This window comes from Coloeus monedula (assembly GCF_965178545.1).
Source record: "Coloeus monedula genome assembly, chromosome: W".
NCBI classification, from domain to species: domain Eukaryota; kingdom Metazoa; phylum Chordata; class Aves; order Passeriformes; family Corvidae; genus Coloeus; species Coloeus monedula.
Window position 1 is genome coordinate 384,992 of NC_138821.1, and position 24,956 is coordinate 409,947.

The window sequence follows — 24,956 nt, forward strand, 5'->3', positions numbered from 1 at the left end:
GCAGTTCTCATCACTCTCCCGACTGTGGGAGCTTTTCTGCAGGCTCCCGGCCAGCCCCGGGCACCATTCCATTGCCTCCTGCAGAATGCTAATGGTGTGCCCGCAGCACAGAGCACTTGTGCTGCATGCAGGGTAACACTTAATGAGATCGCCTTTCTTAACGAGGTTTTCCAGTCGGCAGTTTAGTTCTTTGAGGAGGGAAAGTGACTACAGTTAATTTAACCTTACCCCAGCAGATCACTTCACTGGCATCCGTTCCCAGTGTGTTCCCAGTGTGTTCCCAGTCAGCATCACAGGCTGCTGCTGGTGGCATTGTAGGAATTGCCATGCAGCCACGCATCTGTAATGCAAAGCAAAAGCAGCATGTTTTTGATATCTCATCTAACCTTTCGCATGACTAATTAGTTCATTAATCATTAAGCAGTTAATCAGTAAAGATTAATAGACTGACAGCTGAATCTCTGTGTGCCAGGGATATGAGCTTGTTTTGGTTGCTGTAGAGTGAGAGCCAATCAAAGATCTGACGGCATTTTGTGTTCTAGGGACTGTGCATGTGAGGAACTTGTTTCCCTCAGCAGTCTCCATGAGAGGTGTTAGCAGGACAGAAAGAGCTAAAGAGCCAAAAAGAGGAGAAATAAACCAAAATATCACAGTGAGGTATTCAGGGGCCTGAGTTGGAGCTTGAGATGTATTCCCTAACTCCAAGGCTATTTAGGAAAACATGATCTGTCACAGAAGTCTCAGGTTCCACACCTCTGTTAGTGACCTGCTGTCATACTTCTGGCTAATTCCATCAGGGAGAAGCCTCCAACAGCTTGGGTGGGTCTTGGGAGAAGTTGTGTGGATTCCTGTAAACTCAGCCTGGTGAGTTTGGTGTATTTTGTGGGCTGTCAGTCTGTGCTGGGCGGGCCCTGCAGCGCTGTGGCTTGGGAGCATGGCCTGCCTTGGGCTCCTGCCAGCAGCCTGTCACCGGAGCAGCACAGTCAGTGCTCATGGAATATTCATCTCACTCTTATAGGAGATATTAGGGAGGGGAGACGATTCAGCTTTGCAAAACCAGAGGCTGCGGGGGATGTCAGCAGGTTTGGTGCTGGCCCTGCTGGTTGCTGAGTTTGTTAGCAAAGGCAACGCCACGGTGGTGAGGCAGGTCGAGGGGCAAGCTGGGGAGCTGATGTGTAGTTCAGGATTAGGATCACACCCAGTGATGGCTGGAGATGTCCAGAGTAGAGGCACAGCAGAAGGGCACACGGGCATGGCCACAGCTCAGCTGGAGACCATCCCTCCTCTGATACAGCTCAGGGCTGAGCCAAAATGTCTCCATGTTGTCCTCGGGTGTTCGGACACCCAAAGTGTGGGATCTTTCAGTGACAAACACTGATGTTCAGCCCATGGGAAGAGAGAGGAAGCGAGGCTGATTTGGGTGAGGCTGGGCAGGCTGGAATGAAGGACCAGCTGTGTGACCCGAACCCTGGATGTCTGACCTGGTGCTCGGTGCCCGGCTCTGTGTCCCAACTGTGGCCAAGCAGAGCTCCAGCTCCTGTGGCTCCTCAGGCCATGCTGTAATGGCCACTGGGAGGCACGTGTTTGTGGGCTCCCCAATTCCTATGTCCTGTATTGGGAGCACAGGGTGTTCCTGGGGCTGCAGCGTGTAATTACACGTAGCAGAACAGTAATGAAGGGCTGGCTAGAACAAGAACTGCCCTCTGACTCTGGTCTGTGCTGGAAAACCGAGCCTGTGCCCTGTGCTGTTCTGGGCAAACTGGTTTCACATGTGGGGTTTGGTGACCAGCACCAGCAGAGTAAAATTAGAGATGTGGTTTCCAGCACTTGCTACGTGAGCTCTTTTTCCTAACTTGTCCAAAATGCTGGCAGGGTGCTAGCAGCATGATCTTGGAAAGGGATTCAGAGACCACCTTCGAGGAGGATTCCCAGCCCAACGATGAGGTGGTGCCGTACAGTGATGATGAAACAGAGGATGAGTTGGATGGTCGGCAGCCTGGGGCTGAACCAGGACTGAACCAAACCAGCAGGGATGCCGAGGAGAGCCGAGATCCTGGGAAAAAAGGTAACATCATGAACTTGATTTGGTGTGTACATGATCCTGGATGCAGAGGCTAAGCCTCAGGGAGTGATTGGACTTCTGTGCTTATTTGTCAGGTAGGGTTTGGAATGGCCTATCTGACTCTGGAAGAGTAATTGATGGCAATTCAGTTTAACAAATGTCAGAACGAAACTCAGCTTCATTCCAACCTGCAGCCCAGTTCTGTGCCACTGCTCCTTGCATAATGAGCTCCATGGTGACCGCCTCTTAATTAAGGCAGGCCCTGGATGTACACGGCCTTTGGTCTGGGAACTGTTCAGACAGACCTTCAGGTACTTGTTTACCCAATCTTCTGGAAACAGGCTCCAGCGCAAGCATTTTGCTGTGCTCAGTCGGTGTTTTCCCTGGATTTCTGCTTGTGCAGAGCAGATTTCCACCTCACTGCACATTTTGTAGCCTCATGAGTTTCCTGAAAGGTAAAAAGTGAGTAGGAGGAGCTCAAAGGAACCGGCAGGTACAGGCTGTGGCTGCCGCCAGCGTAGCAACATCAGTGGGAGGAGCCTTTCTGGCATCCCTGTTCTGAACCTCTGCCCAAGAAACATCTGTAGCTCCCTTAAATTCCCTTTTCTCAGTGCTGCAACATGAGTATTTTCAATGTAACCAGAGCCTGTTTAATTTATACAGATTTCTTCCTGTTTGTGTGGGAACAGTTGATCACCTCTCGTTTCATAACCACCTGTTATGTGTTTTCATTTTACAAGCGCCTGTCACATGTTTAGTCTAAGGGGTTTTTTTTATAATGAAATCCTTTAAAGTTGATGAATTACCAAAGCAGCTTGCCAAATATTAGGTGCTAGCACTACAGTTTAAGGTAGTTTTGAGGCGCTTCCTTCCTGCAGGTTTTACCTCAGACCTAATTTGCCAGTTTTCCATCATTTTTATCAACACTGCAATGTTTATGGAATGTGGTAAAGAAATGTTTATTCAGACTTTATGTTTTCTTTCATGCCCTGTCGTTTTGACAAAATTTAGTAACTTTCTCAATTCATGCTTATAATCTTTTAACTTAAAACCTGGTTATTCAAGATAAATATTTCTCTATTTTCTTCTGGGCTTGTAACCAAGGTGCTGGAAATGAAAGTTGTGTAGTCACAGGAAAGGTCCAGATACGTCAGTCCAGAATTTACTCTGTGGTGGGTGGAAAATAAAAAGTCTTTGCACTTGAATTTGGGTTTTGAAGTGTTAGTCACAGCCGTGCCAGGCCCCACGCCTCTGCCGCTGGGAGTTTCACCCCATCCATGGGTGAAGAGGATGCCGTGAAACCAGGAAGAGCACCCATTAAGGACAATCACTGTGGGCTGGAGGAAAGGGGGAGATGCTTGGCCGATGAGTCAGGAAAGCTGCATTTCGAAATCCTGCCTGCTTCATCCTTCCCAGGCAGGCAGAGCTCCTGGGAGCCGGCTTCGAAACGTGGGGAATGAGATCCCTGGATGTGGGCAGGGCCCGAGTGTGGCTGTGAGTAGCAGGGTGTCTGTGCTGCAGGCTTGAGGGAATGGGAGCTGAAGGATCTGGGAGGGAAAGGAGTGGCCTGTGAAAGAGCGGGCACAGAAAATTACATGATGGATGCAATTCCTGTTCCTGGGTTTTCTCACAATCAAACAAAACTGGTGGCTGAATAAATAAAAGGAGCACTTCAGATTTGTACTTTTTTATGGGTGTGAATGAAAACCATGGCACAGCGTGGTTAAATCAAATAAAAAGGTGAACTGAGCTCTTCGTTTCCGGAAAGACAGACATCCGGGTTGGAGTGCTTAGCGCTTCGCTGGTGTCACAGAAGCAAACCAAAGGAGGGGAGAGAAGGGAATTCAGCGTGAATAAATGTTACTCTGCAGGCTTCCCACAGAACTTTCATATGTTAAGCAATGCTTCTTCCTACCTCTGAATATACTTGAGTTGCTAATAAAGACAAACAGCCCGGAAATGTCTTGAAAAGTTTTTCTTGGGGATATGTAAGCAGGTACCAGCCTTGGTTCAGTTGAAAGTACCTTTAAAAGATGGAATTGAGAGAAAACCTGAAAGTGGCAGATTTGTTCCCTCATGTTTATAACAGTTTTTGACCCCTTTTGTCCCTTCCAGACTGCAGCTGGCAAGTTAAAGCAAACGATCAGCGCTTCTATGACCAGCCGGGCTTCAAGAGAACAATCTTCCTGTGCTTCAAGAAAAGCAAATACGCGGTAAATTGTCTTATCCCAATGAGGTGCTAATTGTCGGGTGAATGTTTCCTTAATCCCCGTAAGATCTTTGGGACGGCTGGTGAGTGGTGTAAAAGCCACCGTTCACAATTCCTCAGTGTTTCCAGCAGAGGTGGGGGGGAGAATAACTGGGTTGGGGTTTTGGAATGGAAAATCAAGGTATCAAGAGACGTATTTAAGGTGAGATGGAGAATTAGGATCTTAAAAATATGCACTGTACATTTGTGTTGGAAGGAGAAGCTCTGCTGTGTGACTTACGTTTGGATTTCTCCCACAGGGAAATGCAATTAAGACATACAAGTACAACCCCATCACTTTTTTACCTCTGAATCTGTTTGAACAGTTTAAGAGAGCAGCCAACTTCTACTTCCTTGTTCTTCTCATATTGCAGGTAAGCAAGATGGAGAATACTCACTGTGAAGGGAATTTGAGCTCAATAATATTTATGACACAATTCAGTGCTGTCCTGTCAGGGAATTGAGGGGCACTGTCTGAACTGCTGCAGAGATCAAACCCATCATAACAGAAACCTGCAACAAATATGGATTAGCTGGGATGAGCTATGGCAGAGTTCTGGGATGAGCAAGTTGCACAGTATTAGAATGAACTCGTTGTAGAGCTCATGAATTTCATGAGGAAAAGATGTTTCTTGAGTTCATGTCATAAATCAGAAACACCAACGTAATATATGAGCCAGTGCAATTGTTAAAGGGAAGCTGATTCCAAGGTAGGGTAACAGCCAAACTCTTCCCACAGAATTTTGTTCATATTCACAACCTGACGTAAAATTCTCTCTGATATGTTGTTTTTTTTCTCTAGTCAGATCACTTTGAAATATCCCTGAATTAAGTTTGATTGATGATCCTGTACTGAACTGATTTTATTGGTCTTTTGTAGTCGATTCCCCAAATAACTACCTTGTCATGGTACACAACACTGGTGCCCTTGCTCTTGGTGCTGGGAATAACTGCAGTCAAAGACCTGGCAGATGACATTGTAAGAACCATGTTCTGTTACTATAAAAAGCAAAACCCACTCAGTGTAGCTCATTTCTCCTGACACAGAGCAGGGAATACATTCTTTGCTCTGGTTTCAGGCTCGTCACAGGATGGACAATGAGGTCAATAACAGGAAATGTGATGTCATCAAGGATGGAAGGTTTGTGTGTTCCCCCCTGAGCTCTGTAAGTGATGATCGTTGCCCTGTTGCTAAGCTTTGTCACAGCTCTGAAGCTGTAGATGATAGGAAAGGTTCAGCTCTGTTCTCCACTGCCTACCTGAAAATCTAACTGAAGCTGGAAGAGAATTGCTTAAAGGAGTAATTTAAAGTTACTTCTCTGGCACTAAATCCGTGCTAAGAGCAACTTCTTTGGAGAGAAGGACAGGAATTCATAACTAGGTGAAGTGGGAAGAGAAGAGGTAGGTTGACTCCTGAGCTGTACACCCTCAACTAAATTGCAGTTTCCCAAAAGCAAACCCACAGCATACCAAGAGGCCAGTTTTTTTCTCCTAAGGGGAGTTTGGTATTTTAAGGTTTATAGAGTGCACAGTGTTCTAGATTAAAGAGTAATAATTATTAAACTATCTTGATATTAGGTTCAAAACCACAAAATGGAAAGATATTAAAGTTGGTGATGTCATTCGTCTGAAGAAAAATACTTTCATTCCTGTAAGTGCTTCAGATATATTTGTTTTATGTTTCTGGAGACTTCTGTAGGAATCTTGACCTGGCTTTCTTTGATGTCTATTTATTTGTTTTCTAGGCTGATATTTTGCTGCTGTCCAGCTCAGAACCAAACAGTCTGTGCTACGTGGAGACAGCTGAACTGGATGGGTAAGGTTCTACTTAAGCATGTCTTGGAGTTAATTTGGGCTGACTAGGAAAAGAGCAAGGATTGTGTACGTCAGAGTCTGCTTGTTAAGCCACACCTGGGGAACTGTATTCAGCTCCTGATTCCCACAATTCAAGAATCATTAAAAATTGTCCACTGGAGTGCTACAGACACATCAAAACTGTTGGAGAATGTGACATAGGAAGAAAGGGGGAAGGACATGGATTTATTTTTACTTTAGTATAGGTTGTCCAGAGAAGTAGTGGTACCTTAGGTTAATTGTTTTTAAACTTCTCTCCTGTATCCATGGTTTTAATAAAATCACCTTTTTATCCTTTCTTCTTAGTGAGACTAACTTAAAATTCAAAATGGCCCTAGAGGTGACACACAGACACCTTCAGGAAGAAAGTGCCTTGGCAGACTTTGATGGTTGGTACAGTTCTACACCTAACGCTCTTAAAACATAGCTCAGATTGTTTGCAAGTCAATAAAAGTAAAGCTACTTCTATAGTGGGTACAAATCAATGCATTTGGATTTAACTTGTACATTAAACACATTCTCCTTTAAATTTTCTAGGTCTGGTTGAATGTGAAGAACCCAATAACCGGCTGGATAAGTTTACAGGAACATTATCTTGGAGAGACTCAAATTATTCCCTTGATGCTGACAAGATTTTGTTGCGTGGCTGTAAGATCAGGAATACGGACTTCTGCCATGGAATGGTCATATTTGCAGGTATGTAATATTTCTGCATTAAAAGCACACCTGTAGAGTGAAAAAGAATCTTCATCCTATAGACATCAACTGTATTTCATGTCCCACTTTGGTAAAACTGTAATACCGACGTGTTTGCTTATTCTATCTTTCCCTTTTTTAAATTTTTCACTCTTTATTTTTAGGTGCTGACACAAAAATAATGAAAAATAGTGGAAAGACAAGATTTAAAAGGACAAAAATTGACTCCCTTATGAACTACATGGTTTATACTGTAAGCCTTTTTGTTTAAAATTCACATTTTAAGTGAAGAGCGAATGAAAAGTTAGGCAGCTTCTTCCTGTGTGTGTGTAATAAATATGTTTCAACATGTTCTGGCCTGCTGAGCTGGGATGGAGTAGGAGGAAATCTAAAAGGTGCCTTTGTGGGAAAGGTTTGCTCCATTTCTCCTCACAAATACCTGTCATATTCCATTTGGAGCATGGGGATTGGGATTTAAGTCAAGCAAATGTTTCTGAAGTGTGAGAGGCCTCTCTGTGCCCTGTAGATCATCGTGGTCCTTATCCTTCTGTCGGCTGGGCTGGCCATCGGACACACCTACTGGGAGCAGCAGATTGGAAACTCCTCCTGGTACCTCTACGACGCACAGGACTTAAGCCCTGCCTACCGGGGCTTCCTCAACTTCTGGGGATACATCATTGTCCTCAACACCATGGTTCCCATTTCCCTCTATGTCAGGTAGGGCAATACCTGAGGAGGTGTCATTGTGTGGAACTGTGAGCTGCAGCTGGGAGTGAGAACATTCCTCCTCTTTCATTTAGTGTGGAAGTGATTCGCTTTGGCCAAAGCTATTTCATCAACTGGGACCTGCAGATGTACTACGCTGAGAAGGACACGGCTGCCAAGGCCAGGACCACCACGCTGAATGAGCAGCTGGGGCAGATCCAGTACATCTTCTCTGACAAGACTGGAACCCTTACACAGAACATCATGACCTTTAAAAAGTGTTGCATAAATGGGCAAAGATACGGTAAGTCTGTGCAAAGCCTGTGCAAAGAAGGAGGAGGAGAAATTTTAATGCCTGTCGGAGATCAGGTGCATACAAGTTCTCTTAGTTCCAACTGAACTTCCGCAATTCAGACCTGGCACATAGGGTTGAATTGTTGGGGTTTTCCCACTTACAAAGTGGAAATTGAGGAACTTTAGTGGGAACTTCCCAGTTTTCAGAAAAACTGAAAATCAGTAATTGGCACAATTTTTTGTGCAAATTATTTTATTATTTATTTATTTTTATTATTTATTTAATATTTTTTTATTATTATTTTTTACTTTCACTAGAAATGCTTTGGGGACAAAGTCTAGAAACAGACAAGGAGATTTTAGTAAGAGCAGCAGTTTGTCCTTTTCCTTTCCTTCCAGTCCTAGGGCCATACATGTTCTAGACATGTTTTACTTTGTGGTGAAAGCTTTGTTGTGCCTGGTCCCCCTGACTGTGGGTGCTTGCCTTGCAGGAGACTGCCGGGATGCAGCGGGGCAGCTCCAGAGCCACCCCGAGGTAAGTTCATCCGAGCCACCGCTGCATCCCGGTCTGTGGAATGGGAACATTCCCTTGCCAAGGTGCGGAGAGGTGCAAGTGGGAACAAAGCAATGGCACCATGGTAACTCAAACTCTCTCCCCCTGTTTTCTAAGCAGCAAGTAGATTTCAGCTGGAATGTGTATGCAGATGGAAAGTTCTTGTTCTATGATCACTATCTGATAGAGCAAATAAAGTCTGGAAAGGAGCCAGAAATCCAGAAGTTCTTTTTTCTGCTTGCTATTTGTCACACAGTCATGGCTGACACTTCTGATGGTGAGTATTGTTTTCCCTGTGTAGCAGGAAACAGTAATTCAAAACCAGTTCCACAAGGGAGAGATCCACAACTAATGCTGATCCCATAAGGGAGGAGTGTTAGGCCGCCCTTTTAAATGAAACAAAACTAAATGCAGAGGTAATCAGCTATTGAATTCATGGATATGAAACAGAGGGTTGGAAGATTCGATTAAAACACGGAATATTAATATTGCTTTACTCCCATCTTTGTAAAATCTCTGTGAAACCAACAGTGTCCTGTCCTTTCTTGCTCCTAATGTTTTTGGGGTTGTTTCCACTCATTGCATTGGTGTCTCTGGCCAAGGATTTGTCTTTTCGATCTTCTTTTGAAAATATTTAAATGACTGGACTAAGAAATTAAGATATTGAGGCAGAAAATGCGGAGTTTTTGCTTTAATCCGTGGAGGGAAGCAGGCTGAGGACTGGTCCCGTTTGGGAAGTACATGTAACAGAATGGGGGGGTCCACGGTCCCTGTTCTTTTGTGCACTGCTGTCGGGTGCTGCAGCAGTGTCCAGCTGTTTCCTCAGGTGTGTCCTGGCTGCAATCCTACAGGTCAGCTCAATTACCAGGCAGCTTCCCCGGACGAGGGGGCCCTGGTGACGGCCGCCCGGAACTTCGGGTACGTTTTCCTCTCCCGAACACAGAACACCATCACGATAAGTGAGATGGGGGTCAAGAGGACCTACGATGTCCTGGCCATACTGGATTTCAACAGCGACAGGAAGCGGATGTCTGTCATTGGTAAGCTGATTGCCACCAGCCTGCATGGAGAAAGTCACTTGTATTTCAGGGATGAAAAGGGACGTGCAAGGGAAGCTGGAGTCAAGAACTAACAGCTGTGTGACAGTCCTGGGACGCACTTGAGTCCACTGAAGAAGAAATGCCATCTTGTACTTTTGGTTCTTGGCAGTTGGCTGAAAAATCCAATCTGAAATTACTCCTTTATGTAAGTGTGCCACCTCTGCTGTTTCCCTCCACAGTAAGAGAATCTGGTGGCAATATCAGGCTGTATTGCAAAGGGGCTGATACGGTGATTTACGAGAGGCTGCACCCCAGGAATCCAAAGAGAGAAGCCACAGAAGAAGCACTCGATGTATGTTTGTATTTTGTATGCTGTTTTTAAAACAAAAATGGTTTATTTCTGACAATAGTGTTATTAATTTCCTTTTCCTAAGATATTAACACAAATGAAAACCTGCAGTTGGTTCTGAAAGTTGGACTTGTTCTGTCACACTTGTCAAATGCTCATGCTCTTACTCTCATGTTTGGATTGCAAATGAAGAGTTTTCTTTTGTGGGTATGTGTGGTTTTAATGATTTTTCAGGTCTTTGCAAATGAAACTCTCAGGACACTCTGCCTGTGCTATAGAGACATAAGCCAGGATGAATTTGAAGTGTGGAATAAAAAATTTGTGGAGGCCAGTTTAGCTACAAGTCACCGAGATGAAGCTCTGGACAAAGTGTATGAGGAAATAGAAAAAAACTTGATTGTAAGGAGCTGTACATTTTTAGTACATTTCAATTCTTATATTGAAAGAAACATATTTCAATGCTACTAACCACCTGTATTTCAAATCCCTTCCAGCTGCTTGGTGCAACGGCTATTGAAGACAAACTACAGGATGGAGTTCCAGAAACTATCTCCAGACTCTCCAAAGCAGACATTAAAATCTGGGTGCTTACTGGTGACAAAAAAGGTGGGGTTGCTTACAGCCAAAGAGCTAAAAACAGGATTTTTTTTCATGTTCGTCTACACTGTGGTATTGAAAGGGAATTCTCATACTGAAATGTAAATTGAAAATTACTTAAGAGCACTTGAGGTGCTTCTAGCTGCTCCCAACAATTACTTGTGACAGAACTTTCAGTAAATACTTTCTTCTCTTAATTTTTTTTGTAGAAACTGCTGAAAATATTGGATTTTCTTGTGAACTCTTAACAGAGGAAACAGCCATCTGCTATGGAGAAGAGACCAGGCAAGTGAAAACACAGAGGAGTTCATTTTCAGGATTTTCAGTCTGGGACTGACCTAGCTTAAAGTTTATCTTTGACTTTTCTGTAATAGTTTCCCCCTCTCTTCCAGTGCTCTCCTTCAAACGAGGCTGGAAAACCAGAGGAACAGGGCTGGATCCAGTCCACATTCCTCTCTCAGAATGAACGAGCCCTTCTTCCAGGGCAGCAGAGATCGGGCTCTAATCATCACTGGCTCCTGGCTGGTATGTACAAAGGCTGTTCTCCTGAGTGTTTGAGATTTTGGGGCACCACCAGGATACAGTGTCCCTCACTGAGGACTCTGTTCCATTGTCTGCACGAGCAGTTCATTAAAATGCCAGAAATGGATGCTGGGAGCATAATGACCTCAGGTGTGTTGTTAGGCAGTGCCTGGAGTAGGACTGGAAATGGTGCAGAAGGGAACATAGTAAGTTTTTTTTCCCCCACAGAATGAAATCCTACTGGAGAAGAAAAAGAAGAAAAAGAAACTTAAACTGAAATTCCCCAGAACAGCAGAAGAGAAGAAAAAGCAAACTGAGAAAAGGAGAAGGGCAGAGGCCTACAAGGAGCAGCAGCAGAAGAACTTTGTGGATCTGGCCTGTGAGTGCAGGGCTGTGATCTGCTGCCGCGTGACGCCCAAGCAGAAGGCCATGGTGGTGGAACTGGTGAAGAAGTACAAGAAGGCCATCACCCTGGCCATCGGGGACGGGGCCAATGACGTGAACATGATCAAAAGTAAGGCAGCTATGGAGCTCTCTCGCTAGGACAGATCTCCTCTGGCCTGCTCCTGCGGTCTCTACACTGTCCCTCTCTGTCAGAAGACTCTTCCATCTGCTTTGCTGCCATGGGGCTTTTAGCTTCTGTGCCTGTTTCCCTTTCTGAGGAAGAACTTTAGGAAATGGTTAGTGGTTTTTCTGATCTATTTTATTTTTTTCCGTAGACATTCCCTGAGCAGGGACTCAAATCCTGTCTGTTCTCATGCTGTGCGTTACAGAAGTGTAATATAAAGACCAAAGCAGTAGCTTGGCTGCCCCTTGCCTGGTGGCATTAGCCACCCTGGATGGTACCTGCTACTCTTTGAACAGCTTCCCAAGAGATCCCAGTGAGAAAAAAAACATCTGGGATAGGGTTTATGTCCTGAGGGTGTTTGTAAACTGCCTGGCCAGTTTGTTTAGGACTTTACTTACTCTGTCTCACTGCTTGGTTCTCCTTTGGTTGAATTTCCCAGGTGCATTCTGACAGAACAAGCACTGAGAGAATCCAGGTGACATAGAGATGTGGCCCCAGTCATGTTCCTGTCCCTTTGTCCAACCTAGTGTGTGGTGTTTGTCTCCTTCACCCAGCTGCCCACATTGGAGTTGGGATCAGTGGCCAGGAGGGGATGCAGGCTGTCATGTCCAGTGACTACTCCTTCGGACAGTTCCGCTACCTCCAGCGGCTGCTGCTGGTCCATGGGCGCTGGTCGTACATCAGGATGTGCAAGTTTCTGAGATACTTCTTCTACAAAAACTTTGCTTTCACACTAGTCCACATCTGGTACTCGTTCTTCAATGGCTTCTCTGCCCAGGTAGGAAGGTGTGCTTGTGTGGGATAACAACAAGCAGATGCTTTTGTCACTGTGGAACAGCAAAGGCTTAACCTGCAAAGTGTCAGGAACGTGAAGTTGTCACCAGTGATTTCTGCAGGAGGATGTGATGAGCACTGAGCGAGTTAGTTACAAGCAGTTGGGTTTGATTCCAGAGCACTAGAGTCAGGATTGTGGTTGTATGGGGAGGAAGGTTTGGAAGGAGTGGGGCAGCTTCTCACAGACTAAAGAGTTTCAGCAGAGCCTTGAGCCAAGGTGCTGCTGCCTTTGGGTGAACACCAAGACAGGGAACTTAGAGCTGTAGTAGAGCACATGTGAGTTTTCTCAGGAACTGGAGGGGAAGGATGTAATAAAATGAAATCACTAAGTCCTGCAATTCCCCCTCTGTTGCAGACAGCCTATGAGGACTGGTTCATCACGCTGTACAACGTGCTGTATTCCAGTCTCCCGGTCCTGCTTGTCGGCTTGCTCGACCAGGTATCCCCACGTTGTTAAAACAGATGAATCCAAAGGCATCTACCACCAGGTCTTTAAATTACACTGGTTGCCTTGTCCATGAAACAAGAGGGGCTTGGTTTTGTGGCTTTTAAGAATGCTTTCCTTTTGTGCTACTCTGTGCACATCAGTGCTATTGGAAAGAGAAAGGGATCTGTCATTCCCGTTGGGACACTGTATAGTTCAGCTTCTCACTCTTCAAAGCTCATGTTGAGAATAACAATTCACAACAACTTCCTTTTGCTTTTTCCTCTTTATTAAGGACGTGAGCGACAAACTGAGCCTTCGGTTCCCCAGACTTTATGTTTTGGGCCAGAGAGATTTGCTTTTCAACTACAAGAAGTTCTTTTTAAGTTTGCTCCATGGAGCTGTAACTTCACTGATCATCTTCTTCATCCCATACGGAGCCTACCTTAAATCTATGGGGCAAGATGGAGAAGCCCCTGCAGATTATCAGTCCTTTGCTGTCACAGCAGCATCCTCTCTGATATTTGTCGTCAATTTTCAGGCAAGTAAGCTTGGTTTCCTGAGCTATGGTGCTCTGAGAACGCTTTCTGCTCACTGTTCTAAATTTCTCTGCTATAAAGGTAACAACATGCAGAAAGTAGTTGACATTATTTGGAATTAATGAACTCATTTGGCATTTTTGTTTGCTTTTAGATTGGCCTGGATACATCTTACTGGACTTTCGTTAATGCTTTTTCAGTATTTGGGAGTATTGCACTTTACTTTGGGATCACATTTGACTTTCACAGTGCTGGAATCCACGTTCTCTTCCCTTCTGGCTTTCAGTTCACAGGTCAGTCCTGGTGGTTTGTGGTTCTCAGTCCTGCCTCATGTAGCTTTCTCATAAACTTTTATGTTTAAGACATATAACTTTTGCTCCTTTTATTCCCAGGAACTGCTCCGAATGCTCTGCGACAGCCATACCTTTGGCTTACCATGATTTTATCCATTGCTATTTGCTTACTGCCTGTAGTGGCACAGCGCTTCTTATCCATGACAATCTGGCCTTTGGAGAGCGATAAAGTGAGTGAAATCTGTGTCATTTGGATGAATGGGGCAGGTGCTTATTTACAGGGGCTGGTGTCAGTGCTAAGGTGTAGGCTAGTGGAAGGTATCCTTGCCCATGGCAGCGGTGGGATGAGATGGGCTTTAAGGTCCCCTCCAATCCAAGCCATTCTGGGATTTTATGATAATGTTAGAGACAAGTAAGTGATGGTGGGAGAGCGACACAAGCCTGGCTTGGGTCCTGTGGGCGGAGGAGTGGCGCAGGGCTGGCCAGAGCTCAGTGGGGACTGTTTCCTTGCGTGCCTGGCTGAGACCCAGTGACCCCACCGAGACCCCGTGAGGCTGCTGAGGGCCCCAGTCTGGGTTTAATTTAGGCTGGGCTGGAGGGCCAGGGTTACATGTCAGAGTGTAGGGGATAGGTTTGGCTGTTTCTGCTCTGCTTTAGCCAGCACGCAGCACACAGGTATGAAAACAGGTCAAGCTGTGGTGATGTTGTCCTAATGCATGACCCGATGTGTGATTGCGTGCGTGCAGATCCAGAGGAACCGTCGGAAGTACCTGCTGGAAGAGCTGCAGTGGAAGCGGCGGCAGAGCGCGTTCCGCCGCGGTGTCTCCGCCCGCCGCTCCGCCTACGCCTTCTCCCACCAGCGCGGCTACGCCGACCTGATCGCCTCGGGGCGCAGCATCCGCAAGCGGCGCGCCCCGCTGGACGCCGTGCTGGCCGGCAGCGGCACGGGCTCCGGGGACACGCGGGAGACAAGCTGATGGACTGCCTGGTGGGGAGGAGCTGTTCGTCCCAGCGATTGCACAAAACTGTTCTAAACAAACTCAGGATCAGGATCTTCTTTAACCACGTGGCATAAGGATGTGAAGATTTTTATGTTTTATCGCAGAAGTTTCTGGGTTAGGACATGGGAACACAGAAAGGCCAAGAAGTTCTCCGTGGAGCTACCGATCCTTGTGTGACTGCTCTGTGTGACAGTGAAGGATACATGTGCTGGGAATGGAAACCCAGCAGTGTCGCTTTTTAGTGATACCTGGAATTGCAGACTTTTCACTTTTTAATACTATGTTGGTATAAAACTGCATCTACATTTCATATTTGTCTCTGAAAGCAATTTCCCTTGTGTGCTCCATTTCATTAACTTCTCAGACAGGATGGCACATGGGGTGTTCAGCCCTGGAGAGGGCCCTGGATGCTCCCATCCGAGCTGTCACAGCTGAGCTGAGGAGATCTCTGGCAATAAACTCCAGCCAGTGTCAGATTATATTAGGAATCAGGATAGATCTGGGCTCTGGAAGCTGCCCCTGGAGCTGGCATAAGGTATTCATTTCAGTTCTGGGTAGAGTCAGTGATGGATAACTAGAAATCAGTCACTTTCATTGGAATGTATTTCACTTGCTGGTGCCTCAGTTCTTACAGTGTAAAAAGTGTTTTTATGAGTCTCCTTACATTTGCACATTCTTTACTCAAGTTGAGGTGTCTGAATGTTTCACTTTTATCTACTTCCCCCTCCCGAACTAAAGCTAATTATTGAAATGGTTTTATAGTAAAAATCATGACCTACAGCTCTCGTTCAATGGAATGTACATTTCAAAAGTGTAATGCTAATAAATATCCTAAAGTCTACGGCTTCCCTTGCAGTGAGTCCGGGGGTTAAACTCGACCGCGCCGGCGTGTCAGCACCTCCGGGGGAGGAATGGCCCGGCCTGCGCCCATGGGAAGGGAAGGGAAGGGAAGGGAAGGGAAGGGAAGGGAAGGGAAGGGAAGGGAAGGGAAGGGAAGGGAAGGGAAGGGAAGGGAAGGGAAGGGAAGGGAAGGGAAGGGAAGGGAAGGGAAGGGAAGGGAAGGGAAGGGAAGGGAAGGGAAGGGAAGGGAAGGCTGGCTGACGCAAGGCGGCGGCGGGTTGGCTCAGCGGGCCCGTGATGCAGTTCCGGCGCCGCGGCCATGGCGGGGGATGTGCTGGGCAGGATGGCGACGCTGGCCTTCGGTGAGAGCCCGGGCGGCCCCGGTCCCCGCACCCCGGCACCCCCGCGTCCCCCTCATCCCCGCATCCGCCGCGCCCCCCGCCTGTGCCGGTGCCCCGGGGGAGCCGTGCGGGGCCGGGCGGGCGGGGCCGGGCGCTGCGGCTGGCGGGGCGCACCGGGAGCGGCCGCAGCGCCGCCGGGCTCGCCGGGCCGGGCCTTTCCCGGGCACGGGCAGGGTCGCTGCGCTTCTCATTTCGGTTCCGGCCGTGGCCGAGCCGAGCGCTGCCCTGGCTGGTCCCCAGGCCCTCTCTCCCTGCTTCCCTGCACAAAGCTGTTCCCAGGAAGGGCTGCTCCTTCTGGTTCCCGATGTGCAGCCAGTGGATCCCGAGGGTTCGGTACCTCGGGAGCCCTTGAGCCTTTAGCGAACGCACTGCATGGATTGATTTTTTTAAAGTGAAAGATATTAAATAATTCTTATCCTGACTGACCAGATGGTGCCTTTGAAGGTTTATCACTGCTGATAACCATCAAGATTTGGTATAATAGAAAGGTTTGTGTCGGGTTGGAAGAGGCCTTTAAAGGTCATCTCATCCAGCCGCCTGCAGTGAGTAATTCTCAAAAATTTTTTTGAGTAATTGCTCTTATTTATCATGTATCCCAGAAGAGCTGTATGTGTCTGAACGAGAGGGCAGCGACTCCACCGGTGATGGGACGCAAAAGAAGCCATTCAAGACTGTGTTGAAGGTGAGTGTGGAAAACACCTGCTTTGTTTGGAAGTGTGGAATGTGCTTTGGGGCAAGTGACGGCCCTTGTATTTTTAAATGTGAATTCCATACCCATTTTTGCAACCTGAGCAGAAGCAGGATGCCTGCTTAGGCTCTGTAAGGATGACTTTGGCTCACTTTGATTATTTTCCCCCCCTTTTTAGGCATTGATGACAGCAGGAAAAGAGCCATTTCCTACAATTTATGTGGATTCCCAAAAAGAAAATGAGGTGCTGTGGCATTGAAGGGTTTCCTAGTGGGAATTATTTTAGTGTTTCTTGATGTGAAGTAACACAATGTAATCTGCTGTGCTTTGGTCTCTCCTTGAATTCTTTAGAGATGGGCCATCATTTCCAAATCACAGATGAAGAATGTCAAAAAGCTATGGCACAGGGAGCAGATGAAAAATGAAGCTAAGGAGAAGAAGGAGGTAGGCTGCAGAAGGAACAGAGCACCTTTGTTTTCTAAAAATATTATAGTGTTATCATCATTCTTGCCCCTCCAAAAAAGCCTCAGCTTGTTCCTCACTGGTGCTGTTGTTTCACTTGTTATTTACAACTGGCCTGGTCACAGCTACTTAATAAATTACTTTTTCAAACCAGGCAGAAGATCTTTTGAGAAGAGAGAAGAACCTGGAGGAAGCTAAGAAGGTTGTTATCAAGAATGATCCCAGTCTTCCAGAACCCAAGTGTGTGAGTATGATCCTGTGCCTTGGCACATGGCCTGTGCTAGGGCATCTGGTCAGCACAGAGACTGTGCTACTCTGGGATGGGGTCTGGATGAGCTCTGTGCCTAGGAGGTGGTGAACCATTCCCCTATTTGATGGCTTTTATTCCCTGCCTCACAGGTGAAGATCAGTGCTCTGGAGGCTTACAGAGGGCAGAGGGTGAAGATTTTTGGCTGGATCCATAGGTTACGGAGGCAAGGTAAAGCACGAGCACTGTTGAGCCTGTGCCGGGAGATAGAACAAGTACAGTGTCCTTCCAAATTTGGACACAGAATGAGTCTGACAGCACCTGGTCTCAAAATTTTAAACCATCGGTTAGGTGCCCTCTCTGGTTGATCTCCATGGTCACTGCAGCAGTGACAGGTACCCCTGATGTGTGGGCATACAGACATTTTTTAGTTCAAATCCTACAGGATTTTCAGTTTGGAGGCTAGTCCTGCGGAATTTCCTCAACTTGTTCTGTGTTTTAAGCTAATCCTGCCAAATGAGGAGCTAACCAGTACCTGCTCATAGTGAAACCAAATTCCTTCTCTTTTTAACTAGGGAAAAATCTGATGTTTATTGTCTTGAGAGATGGCACAGGGTTTCTTCAGTGTGTCCTTTCTGATGAGCTGGTAAGTTGTGATGATTCTGTTTTGTCATTAATTGAAGAGTTCATAACTTAACTGGTGTTCTCTTACATAGATGTTGTTAAGTTCTCCTCAACCTACTGACTCAGTTGTGTTACTGTTAACTTGTATGTCCTCCCAGTGCAGTTTGTCAATGTGAGAACTGTTTAGAAGTGACTGTGAGCTAATCTGTGACTCCAGCAGATGCGGTAGGAAAGTTAGGAATAAAAACTTACTCACCTGTGCCTTTGTGTGTCTCGCTGCAGTGCCAGTGCTACAACGGGCTGGTGCTGTCCACGGAGAGCAGCGTGGTGGTGTACGGCACGCTGAACCTCCTGCCCCAGGGCAAGCAGGTACAGGAGCTCATCTGGCTTCTCCTCTCTCACGGGTCATCGGTGTCCTGAGGGAAGCAGAGGTAGAAAGAATCATTGGATTATTTCAGATGGAATTAGGGCTAGAGAAAGAGCAAAGCTCCCAAAGCTGTGCTGTCACCCACCATTCGGTGTGAGACACTGCCTGAAACGATTTTCCACTGATAGACAATTCCTAGAGTATAATGTGCAGAACTATGTTAAATAAATGACATGGCTTCATTTTCCTTAGCAGGTTTATTCAGTTTTTATTTTGTGAGGCTGAGAATTTTTTCACGTCTCTTTTACTGAGATGTGTTCATAGGATTGACCCAAGGCTAGGTAATGTGAGCATGCACCATTACATTTTGGTAAAAATCTGTGGGTTAGCCTTTGAAAGAAATCCGCATTTCTACCCTGAAAATGCCCTGACTGAACTAAAAATGCCATTTGTCAGGGGCGGAAGGCAGCTGTGACCCACACGGGGGAGCTGGTGAGAGCAGAACTCAGTCACAGACTCTTTGGGTTCGAAGGACCTTATAGCTCATCCAGTCCCACCCCCTGCCATGGGCAGGGACCCCTTCCGCTGTCCCAGGCTGCTCCAAGCCCCGTCCAGCCTGGCCTTGCACATTTCGGGGGGTGAGGCAGCCACAGCTGCTCTGGGCAGCCTGTGCCAGGGCCTCCCCACCCTCACAGGGAAGAATTTCTTCCTAATACCCCATCTACCCTCCCCTCTGTCTGTGGGAAGCCATTCCCCCATGTCCCATCACTCCAGGCCCTTGTGAAAAGACATCCAAGGGGCAAGCAGTGGACTTTTTCCCCAGTGTTTCTCTCCCACTGGCAGGCTCCAGGAGGCCACGAGCTGAGCTGTGATTACTGGGAGCTCATTGGCCTGGCCCCGGCAGGAGGGGCTGACAATCTGCTCAATGAGGACTCAGAGGTTGATGTGCAGCTCAACAACAGGCACATGATGATTCGAGGCGAGAACATGTCCAAAATCTTCAAGGTGCGCTCCATGGTCGTGCAGGCCTTCAGGGATCACTTCTTTGCCAACGGATACTATGAAGTAAGTGTGTGTTCCCTGGTCAGCAGGTGACTGCTCTAGTGCCCTGAGTCTCATCCATGTCCTCAGTTCTTCACTCAAGCAGTGACAGCCCTGCTCTCCAACAGGTCACACCACCAACCTTAGTGCAGACGCAGGTGGAGGGAGGCTCCACCCTGTTCAAGCTGGATTACTTTGGTGAAGAGGCATACCTGACCCAGTCATCCCAGCTCTACCTGGAGACCTGCCTGCCAGCTCTGGGAGATGTCTTCTGTATTGCTCAGTCCTACAGAGCAGAGCAGTCCAGGACCCGCAGGCACTTGGCAGAGTATGGACAGTTGTCCTTGTTTTTTTTAAACAGCTTGATTTCCTTTACAGTGTGGGAGTAAAAGGGGGTCAAAAGTGTGTGTTTGGGTTGTGGGTTTTTTAAATGGGTTTGTTTCATAGCTAAAGACGTGTTGCTTGTATGTGACTTTGCGATGGTGTGGCTCTGTTTCAGGTACACTCACATTGAAGCGGAATGTCCTTTTATAAGTTTTGAGGACTTGTTGGACCGCCTGGAGAACTTGGTGTGTGATGTCGTAGACAGAATCCTGAAATCACCTGCAGCGAGCTTACTGTATGACCTCAACCCGGTAGGTAGCAATGGGAATAGCCAAGAAAATAGGATCTTAAACCTTTGCTACTCAGCACATTCCTTTGGGAGATGCAGGGCATGGCAGTGAGCTTAGTTACTATTTGTAATGATAAGAATATGAAACATAGTAAGAATGAAAAATCTGCAAGGCTGGTAATGATGAAAGCAGGGAACTGTGGGGGAAGATGTTCCTTGCTAGCACGCTCCAGGAGCCAACAGTGTGCCAGGATTTATGGAAGTGTGTGCTGTGCCAGTGGAATAAAAACCTCCACCCCAGAGATCGTGTATCGACCAGCTGGTGCTTGCTGATGGAGCATGAGGGAACAATGAAACAAGTGGGGTTTCAGTTCCTCCCTTGGAACATGGAGCCCTGAAGCTGCTCTCATGTGTAGGGCCCTTTTGTCTTCTGCCTTTGCAGAGAAGATTTGGCTTTGAAAGACACCTGATCTCCATTACGGAGCACGCAAACTCGCTCATCCCTGGGGTTTTGGCCTGTTTCCTGATAAACACTGTGGAATGTTCAGTTTTAGATTTGGACTGAGATGGGTCAGGAGGTGGGATGTAGCAGAAGCACACCTCACAGAGGAGGGTTCTAAAGCCATTCTTGAGCACCGGGAAGAGAAAATGTCCTGTTGTGGCTCTGCTCATGTAACCTTTGCTAGCAGCTCAGTTTGGAATACCTCCATGGGCAATGAATTCATACAGAACAGGAATCAGTTCTGGAAATACTTTCTCCCTTATCTTTCCTGCCAGCTGATCTGTGAGATTTATTGGGCTTGGAACAGTTGTGTTTGGTTCTAATGTTGTAGTACTGTAGTACTTTGATCATTTGATAATTTGATGATGTGCAAGCTGGGAAGGGTTGTGGACGTGCTGATCAGCTAGAAAAGTACCCCTTTTAAAATGGTGCTCCTCCACCTGTCTTTGCTCTTATCCACAGGGTTTCCAGCCCCCCAGACGTCCCTTCCGACGCATGAACTACGCTGAAGCCATCGAGTGGCTGAAGGAACATGATGTGAAGAAGGAAGATGGCACTTACTATGAGTTTGGGGAGGTAACGTCCTGCTGGGAGGTGGAGTAATGTCATCTAGGAATGCAGCTGTGGGCTGGGAATTGACCTGATGTCCTTAAACACTGGAATAAAAACCTGTGTTGTCACCTGTCATCAGTTCCCTGGCCACACTTCTCCAGCATGTGAGACAGTTGTTTGAAGGAGCTCAGGAGAACCTGACAGCATAGCCAGGATTTTTTTTCCCCTCAGTTTTCTGTCTCATATACTGGAGAGACTTAGATTTTAATTGAACAGATTTTTTTTCCCCCAGACATGTGTGTTTTTATATATAAATGTATTTCTTCTAAAATAAGTTTGTTTTAAGAATTTAGGTACATTAGGATGAAAGTGTGGACACGTGCAGTCTGAACCTGTCTTCCTTTTATGCCTGCTTCATGTGGGACTCAAGTATGGGAGTTGTTTTGGTGCTGCATATTAATAAAGCCTTCTCTAACTGTAGGATATTCCCGAGGCTCCTGAGAGACTGATGACAGACACCATTAATGAGCCCATCCTGCTGTGCCGGTTTCCTGCAGAGATCAAGTCTTTCTACATGCAGCGCTGCAGCGATGACTCGCGCCTCACCGAGTCTGTGAGTTGTTTTACCTGCGGGGGTAGCTTGGAGCACTGGGGGGATGCTGCTGGGCACGAGTGCTCCAGGAAACTCCTTGGAGAATCCTTGCCAGGTTTTGTTCGGGGTGCCTTGGCGTGGCTGGCTCGGGCTGTGTGTGCTCCCCTGCTGTGGCAGCGTTGCTGTAAGCGGATGTGCTGTGGTGCCTTGCAGGTGGATGTGCTGATGCCCAACGTGGGTGAGATCGTCGGGGGCTCCATGCGCACCTGGGACAGCGAGGAGCTGCTCGAGGGCTACAAGAGAGAGGGCATCGATCCCACACCGTACTACTGGTACACGGATCAGGTCAGTACAGCACACGTGCTGCTTGTCTGAGACTAGAGTTGGGGCTTTTCCCCTCTTGCAGGGCCTGGTTGGTTTGTTTCTGGTGGTATTAGTGCAACTATAAATGACAAGGAAACGTGTAATATCCCCTTCCTGAATTTCACAGAGAAAATACGGTACATGCCCTCATGGAGGATACGGTTTGGGATTGGAGCGGTTCCTGACCTGGATTCTGAACAGACACCATATCCGAGATGTCTGTCTCTATCCACGCTTTGTCCAGCGCTGCAAACCTTAGCCATCCTTGGGAAAAAGTCCTGGAAAACTGAGCATCTGATGCTTGGGAAAGAATGATACACACTGCTGTACTACAGCCTATCTGACAACAAGACTTCCTGCAACCTGTTGCTAATTCAAATACCAATTTAGGATGTGAAAAGGAAAAAAAAACTCTTTAAAAAAAATGCTAGCAATTAACTGGAAGAAGCCTTAGAAAAATTGTTTAGGTGCATTTATGCTCTTGAGTCATCACAAAACAAAGATCCTGGTAAGCTGTCATTTAAAAAACAAGATACACTTCTGCTTTTAATTTCTGTGACTTAAAATATGCTGGGAATTTGATCATTTTATTTTTAAATTTGCTTTAATTTTAATCTATTTTCTCTTGGGGTTTCTTGTTGGGGAAGTCAGGAGTTCAAGCTCTTGAAATCCCCTAAGACTGCCCTCTGAGAATGGTATGGAGAGACATGAGCAAAAGATAAAAATGGGAATAAGTATCTTGAGGGTTGCACGTTTTTATTTCCTGCTGATTTTAATGAGGGTTCCCTGAGTTGATTCAGTAGCAAGGTGTGTAGTGCAGCGCACAGAATTCCACTGCGAGAGAGGTGGGTTGGGTCTGGGGCTTTGGGGTTTTTTCCCAATTATTTATTGCTCAGCAGTGCTGAGGCTTCTGGCGAGGCAGGCTTTGCTCCCTTTCCCAAGAGCTGTGGATGAAGCGCTGCCGTGGGTCCATGCACACCCAGCTGGGCGTGTCTGATGGCTCCTGGGCATGGGGGGGTTGTGGTACCTTTTGCTCCGTGTTTGCAACCAGAAATGGCTGACTGAGACCCAGAGGAATGGTAACTGAAACACGCTGGATTTTCAGACTGTAGTCCCAGCAGTGCTTTCCCACGTCACGCTGAGGTGTGTTCATAGAGCAGCTCCCTGTTCCCTTGTGCTACTGCGGCTGAGCAGCTTCCCTGGCTGTAATCAACTTAGCGAATAGGGGTAGTGGAATACTTCATGTGTTGAGTCGTCTGTATGGTTTCTAGTCATAAAGCAACTCCTTTACCGAGAGAATAAAAGAGGTATGTGCATCATCTGGCACCTGCACTGAGACTTGGGCTGGATTTGCCATTCACTCCTGGAATTGTTGAGCTGTGGATATCCATATTTTTGTAATAAGTGATTGGTTTTCTTCATCTTGCATGTTATATAAACTGGTCTAAATCAGTAACCAATAAATTATGGCAACAGAAGCTGGTGTGCAAGACAGTACTTGACATTAATGCCTGTTCCTTTTACTGAGTCTTTGGAGCTTGTTGCTTGATACAGTGTGTACAAAAACCCAGGAAAAGGGAATTTTCAAGTGCAGTAAACATATCCCAAGAACTGCCATGAGTTTTTTTTCCTTTTTAAAGTAAATCCCCGTTAATTAACTTAAAAGTATGAATTTTTCTAATTTGGAGGGACCACCTCAGCTGCCCAGTGAAACATCCTGGAAAGAATAAATGAGAATAAATGTGTTGCTGAGTAAGAGGTTCCTGAGGCAGTAGTGCTGCGGGAAGCAGCCTGAACTTCTGGCACCAGGTAAAGAACTTTATAAAATACTTCCCTTCTAGTGCCTGAAGTGATGGGAAGGAAGTGTTGGGAATAGATGCTTTTGAAAAACATCACTTGTTTGGGATGAGTTTTCAGTCCTGAAACTTGACAGGGCTGAGCTGCTCTGAAAAGGTTAAAGATCTCCTTATCAGGGGAGCTACTAGAGGAAGGACTGAGGACTTAAGAAGTGCTCATGGAAGAGGCAGATCAGATAAGGAGCTTAAAAGGTGACTGGAATGAAAGATGCTGTGGAACTTACCAGAGACTGCTGTGCAATTCCCTTGGCAGCTGGTGGAGAGAGGTGGGGTGGGATCTGGGAAAGATGCTGCAACTGCTTGGAGCACAAGAGAACTTGGGGGTTTTTTTATTAGGAAGGAAAAACAAGCCTGCCAAAGAGAAGAAAATGTGCAATCAGAACTTGGATTTCTCATCTCACTTTCATTTTTCTTCACAGTGTCTCCACACAGTCAGATTGGTAATTGGATTGGGAACTGGTAAACTGGACTGCCAGCACTGGCTCCAGGACCTTTCATCCTTGTCCCTAGCAGCTTTGGGATGACTGTCCTGTAGCTTTGATTAGATTACCTCTCCTTACATGTACTATTTTATATTTATCTATGTTCAAGCTTACCTTGACCTGCTTTGTAAGGCACTTTTGGGGAGAACACATTGCTGCCAGCCTTCGGCACCAAGAGCTGGCTCTGCTGCTGTCCAAAACTGCTGCTGAAGAAGCTTGGGATGCAAACCACCCACATGTGCAGGATAACTGCTGTGGTGTTTGTTCCTTTGTGTTTAAATGATAGTATCATTATCATAGAATCATCAAGTGCAACCACCAACCTAGCGCTACCTCTGGAATTCCTAAACCACTTAACCACATCACACAGTGCCAGATCCATATGCCTCTTGAACACCTCCGGGGATGGTGACTCCACCAACTCCCTGGGCAACCTTTTCCAATGCCTGAATTCCAGTGCTGAGTCTCTACCGGGAATGGAGGTTACCAGGCAAGCTCTGTGCTCCTGCATCAATGTGTCTGATGGGACGCAGAAGTCGAACCCTCATCTCTCATGAGGCGCCCGCTGAGAAAGACCCCAGCATTTTTTACAAAAACATTTTAAATCTCTTTTAAAAGATTTTGCAGTTTTAAAACGTTTTGCAGTTTAGAGCGTCACTTCAAACCGGGAATCGCTCGCCCTTGCTCCGTGGGAGTCCACGGGGACTATGGAGGGGAGCCGGGGCAGGGCCACCTACGGGACACCCG

At 46.7% G+C, this 24,956-nt stretch overlaps 2 protein-coding genes across 2 annotated transcripts; both read left to right on the forward strand.

The window, feature by feature from the left end:
* Positions 1-1,884: 1,884 nt before the first annotated feature.
* On the forward strand, positions 1,885-14,555 carry LOC309584587 (phospholipid-transporting ATPase IC-like; the record flags this gene model as incomplete). The annotated part of the gene is made up of 15 exons (XM_082300681.1): positions 1,885-2,065; positions 4,178-4,275; positions 4,571-4,684; positions 7,387-7,577; positions 7,661-7,869; positions 8,351-8,394; positions 8,533-8,689; positions 9,264-9,452; positions 9,692-9,804; positions 10,036-10,200; positions 11,149-11,434; positions 12,043-12,266; positions 12,678-12,761; positions 13,096-13,287; positions 14,325-14,555. The coding sequence occupies 15 exons, from the start codon at positions 1,885-1,887 to the stop codon at positions 14,553-14,555; spliced, it is 2,478 nt and encodes an 825-aa protein (XP_082156807.1).
* A 1,168-nt stretch (positions 14,556-15,723) lies between these two features.
* On the forward strand, positions 15,724-23,349 carry LOC309584565 (asparagine--tRNA ligase, cytoplasmic). Its single transcript, XM_082300647.1, has 15 exons — positions 15,724-15,781; positions 16,420-16,502; positions 16,687-16,752; positions 16,860-16,952; positions 17,125-17,214; positions 17,370-17,448; positions 17,793-17,863; positions 18,124-18,210; positions 19,052-19,273; positions 19,378-19,577; positions 19,749-19,884; positions 20,827-20,940; positions 21,398-21,529; positions 21,722-21,853; positions 21,999-23,349. Exons 1-15 carry the CDS (start codon positions 15,739-15,741, stop codon positions 22,128-22,130), a joined length of 1,680 nt encoding a protein of 559 aa, XP_082156773.1. The 5' UTR covers positions 15,724-15,738; the 3' UTR covers positions 22,131-23,349.
* Positions 23,350-24,956: the final 1,607 nt, after the last annotated feature.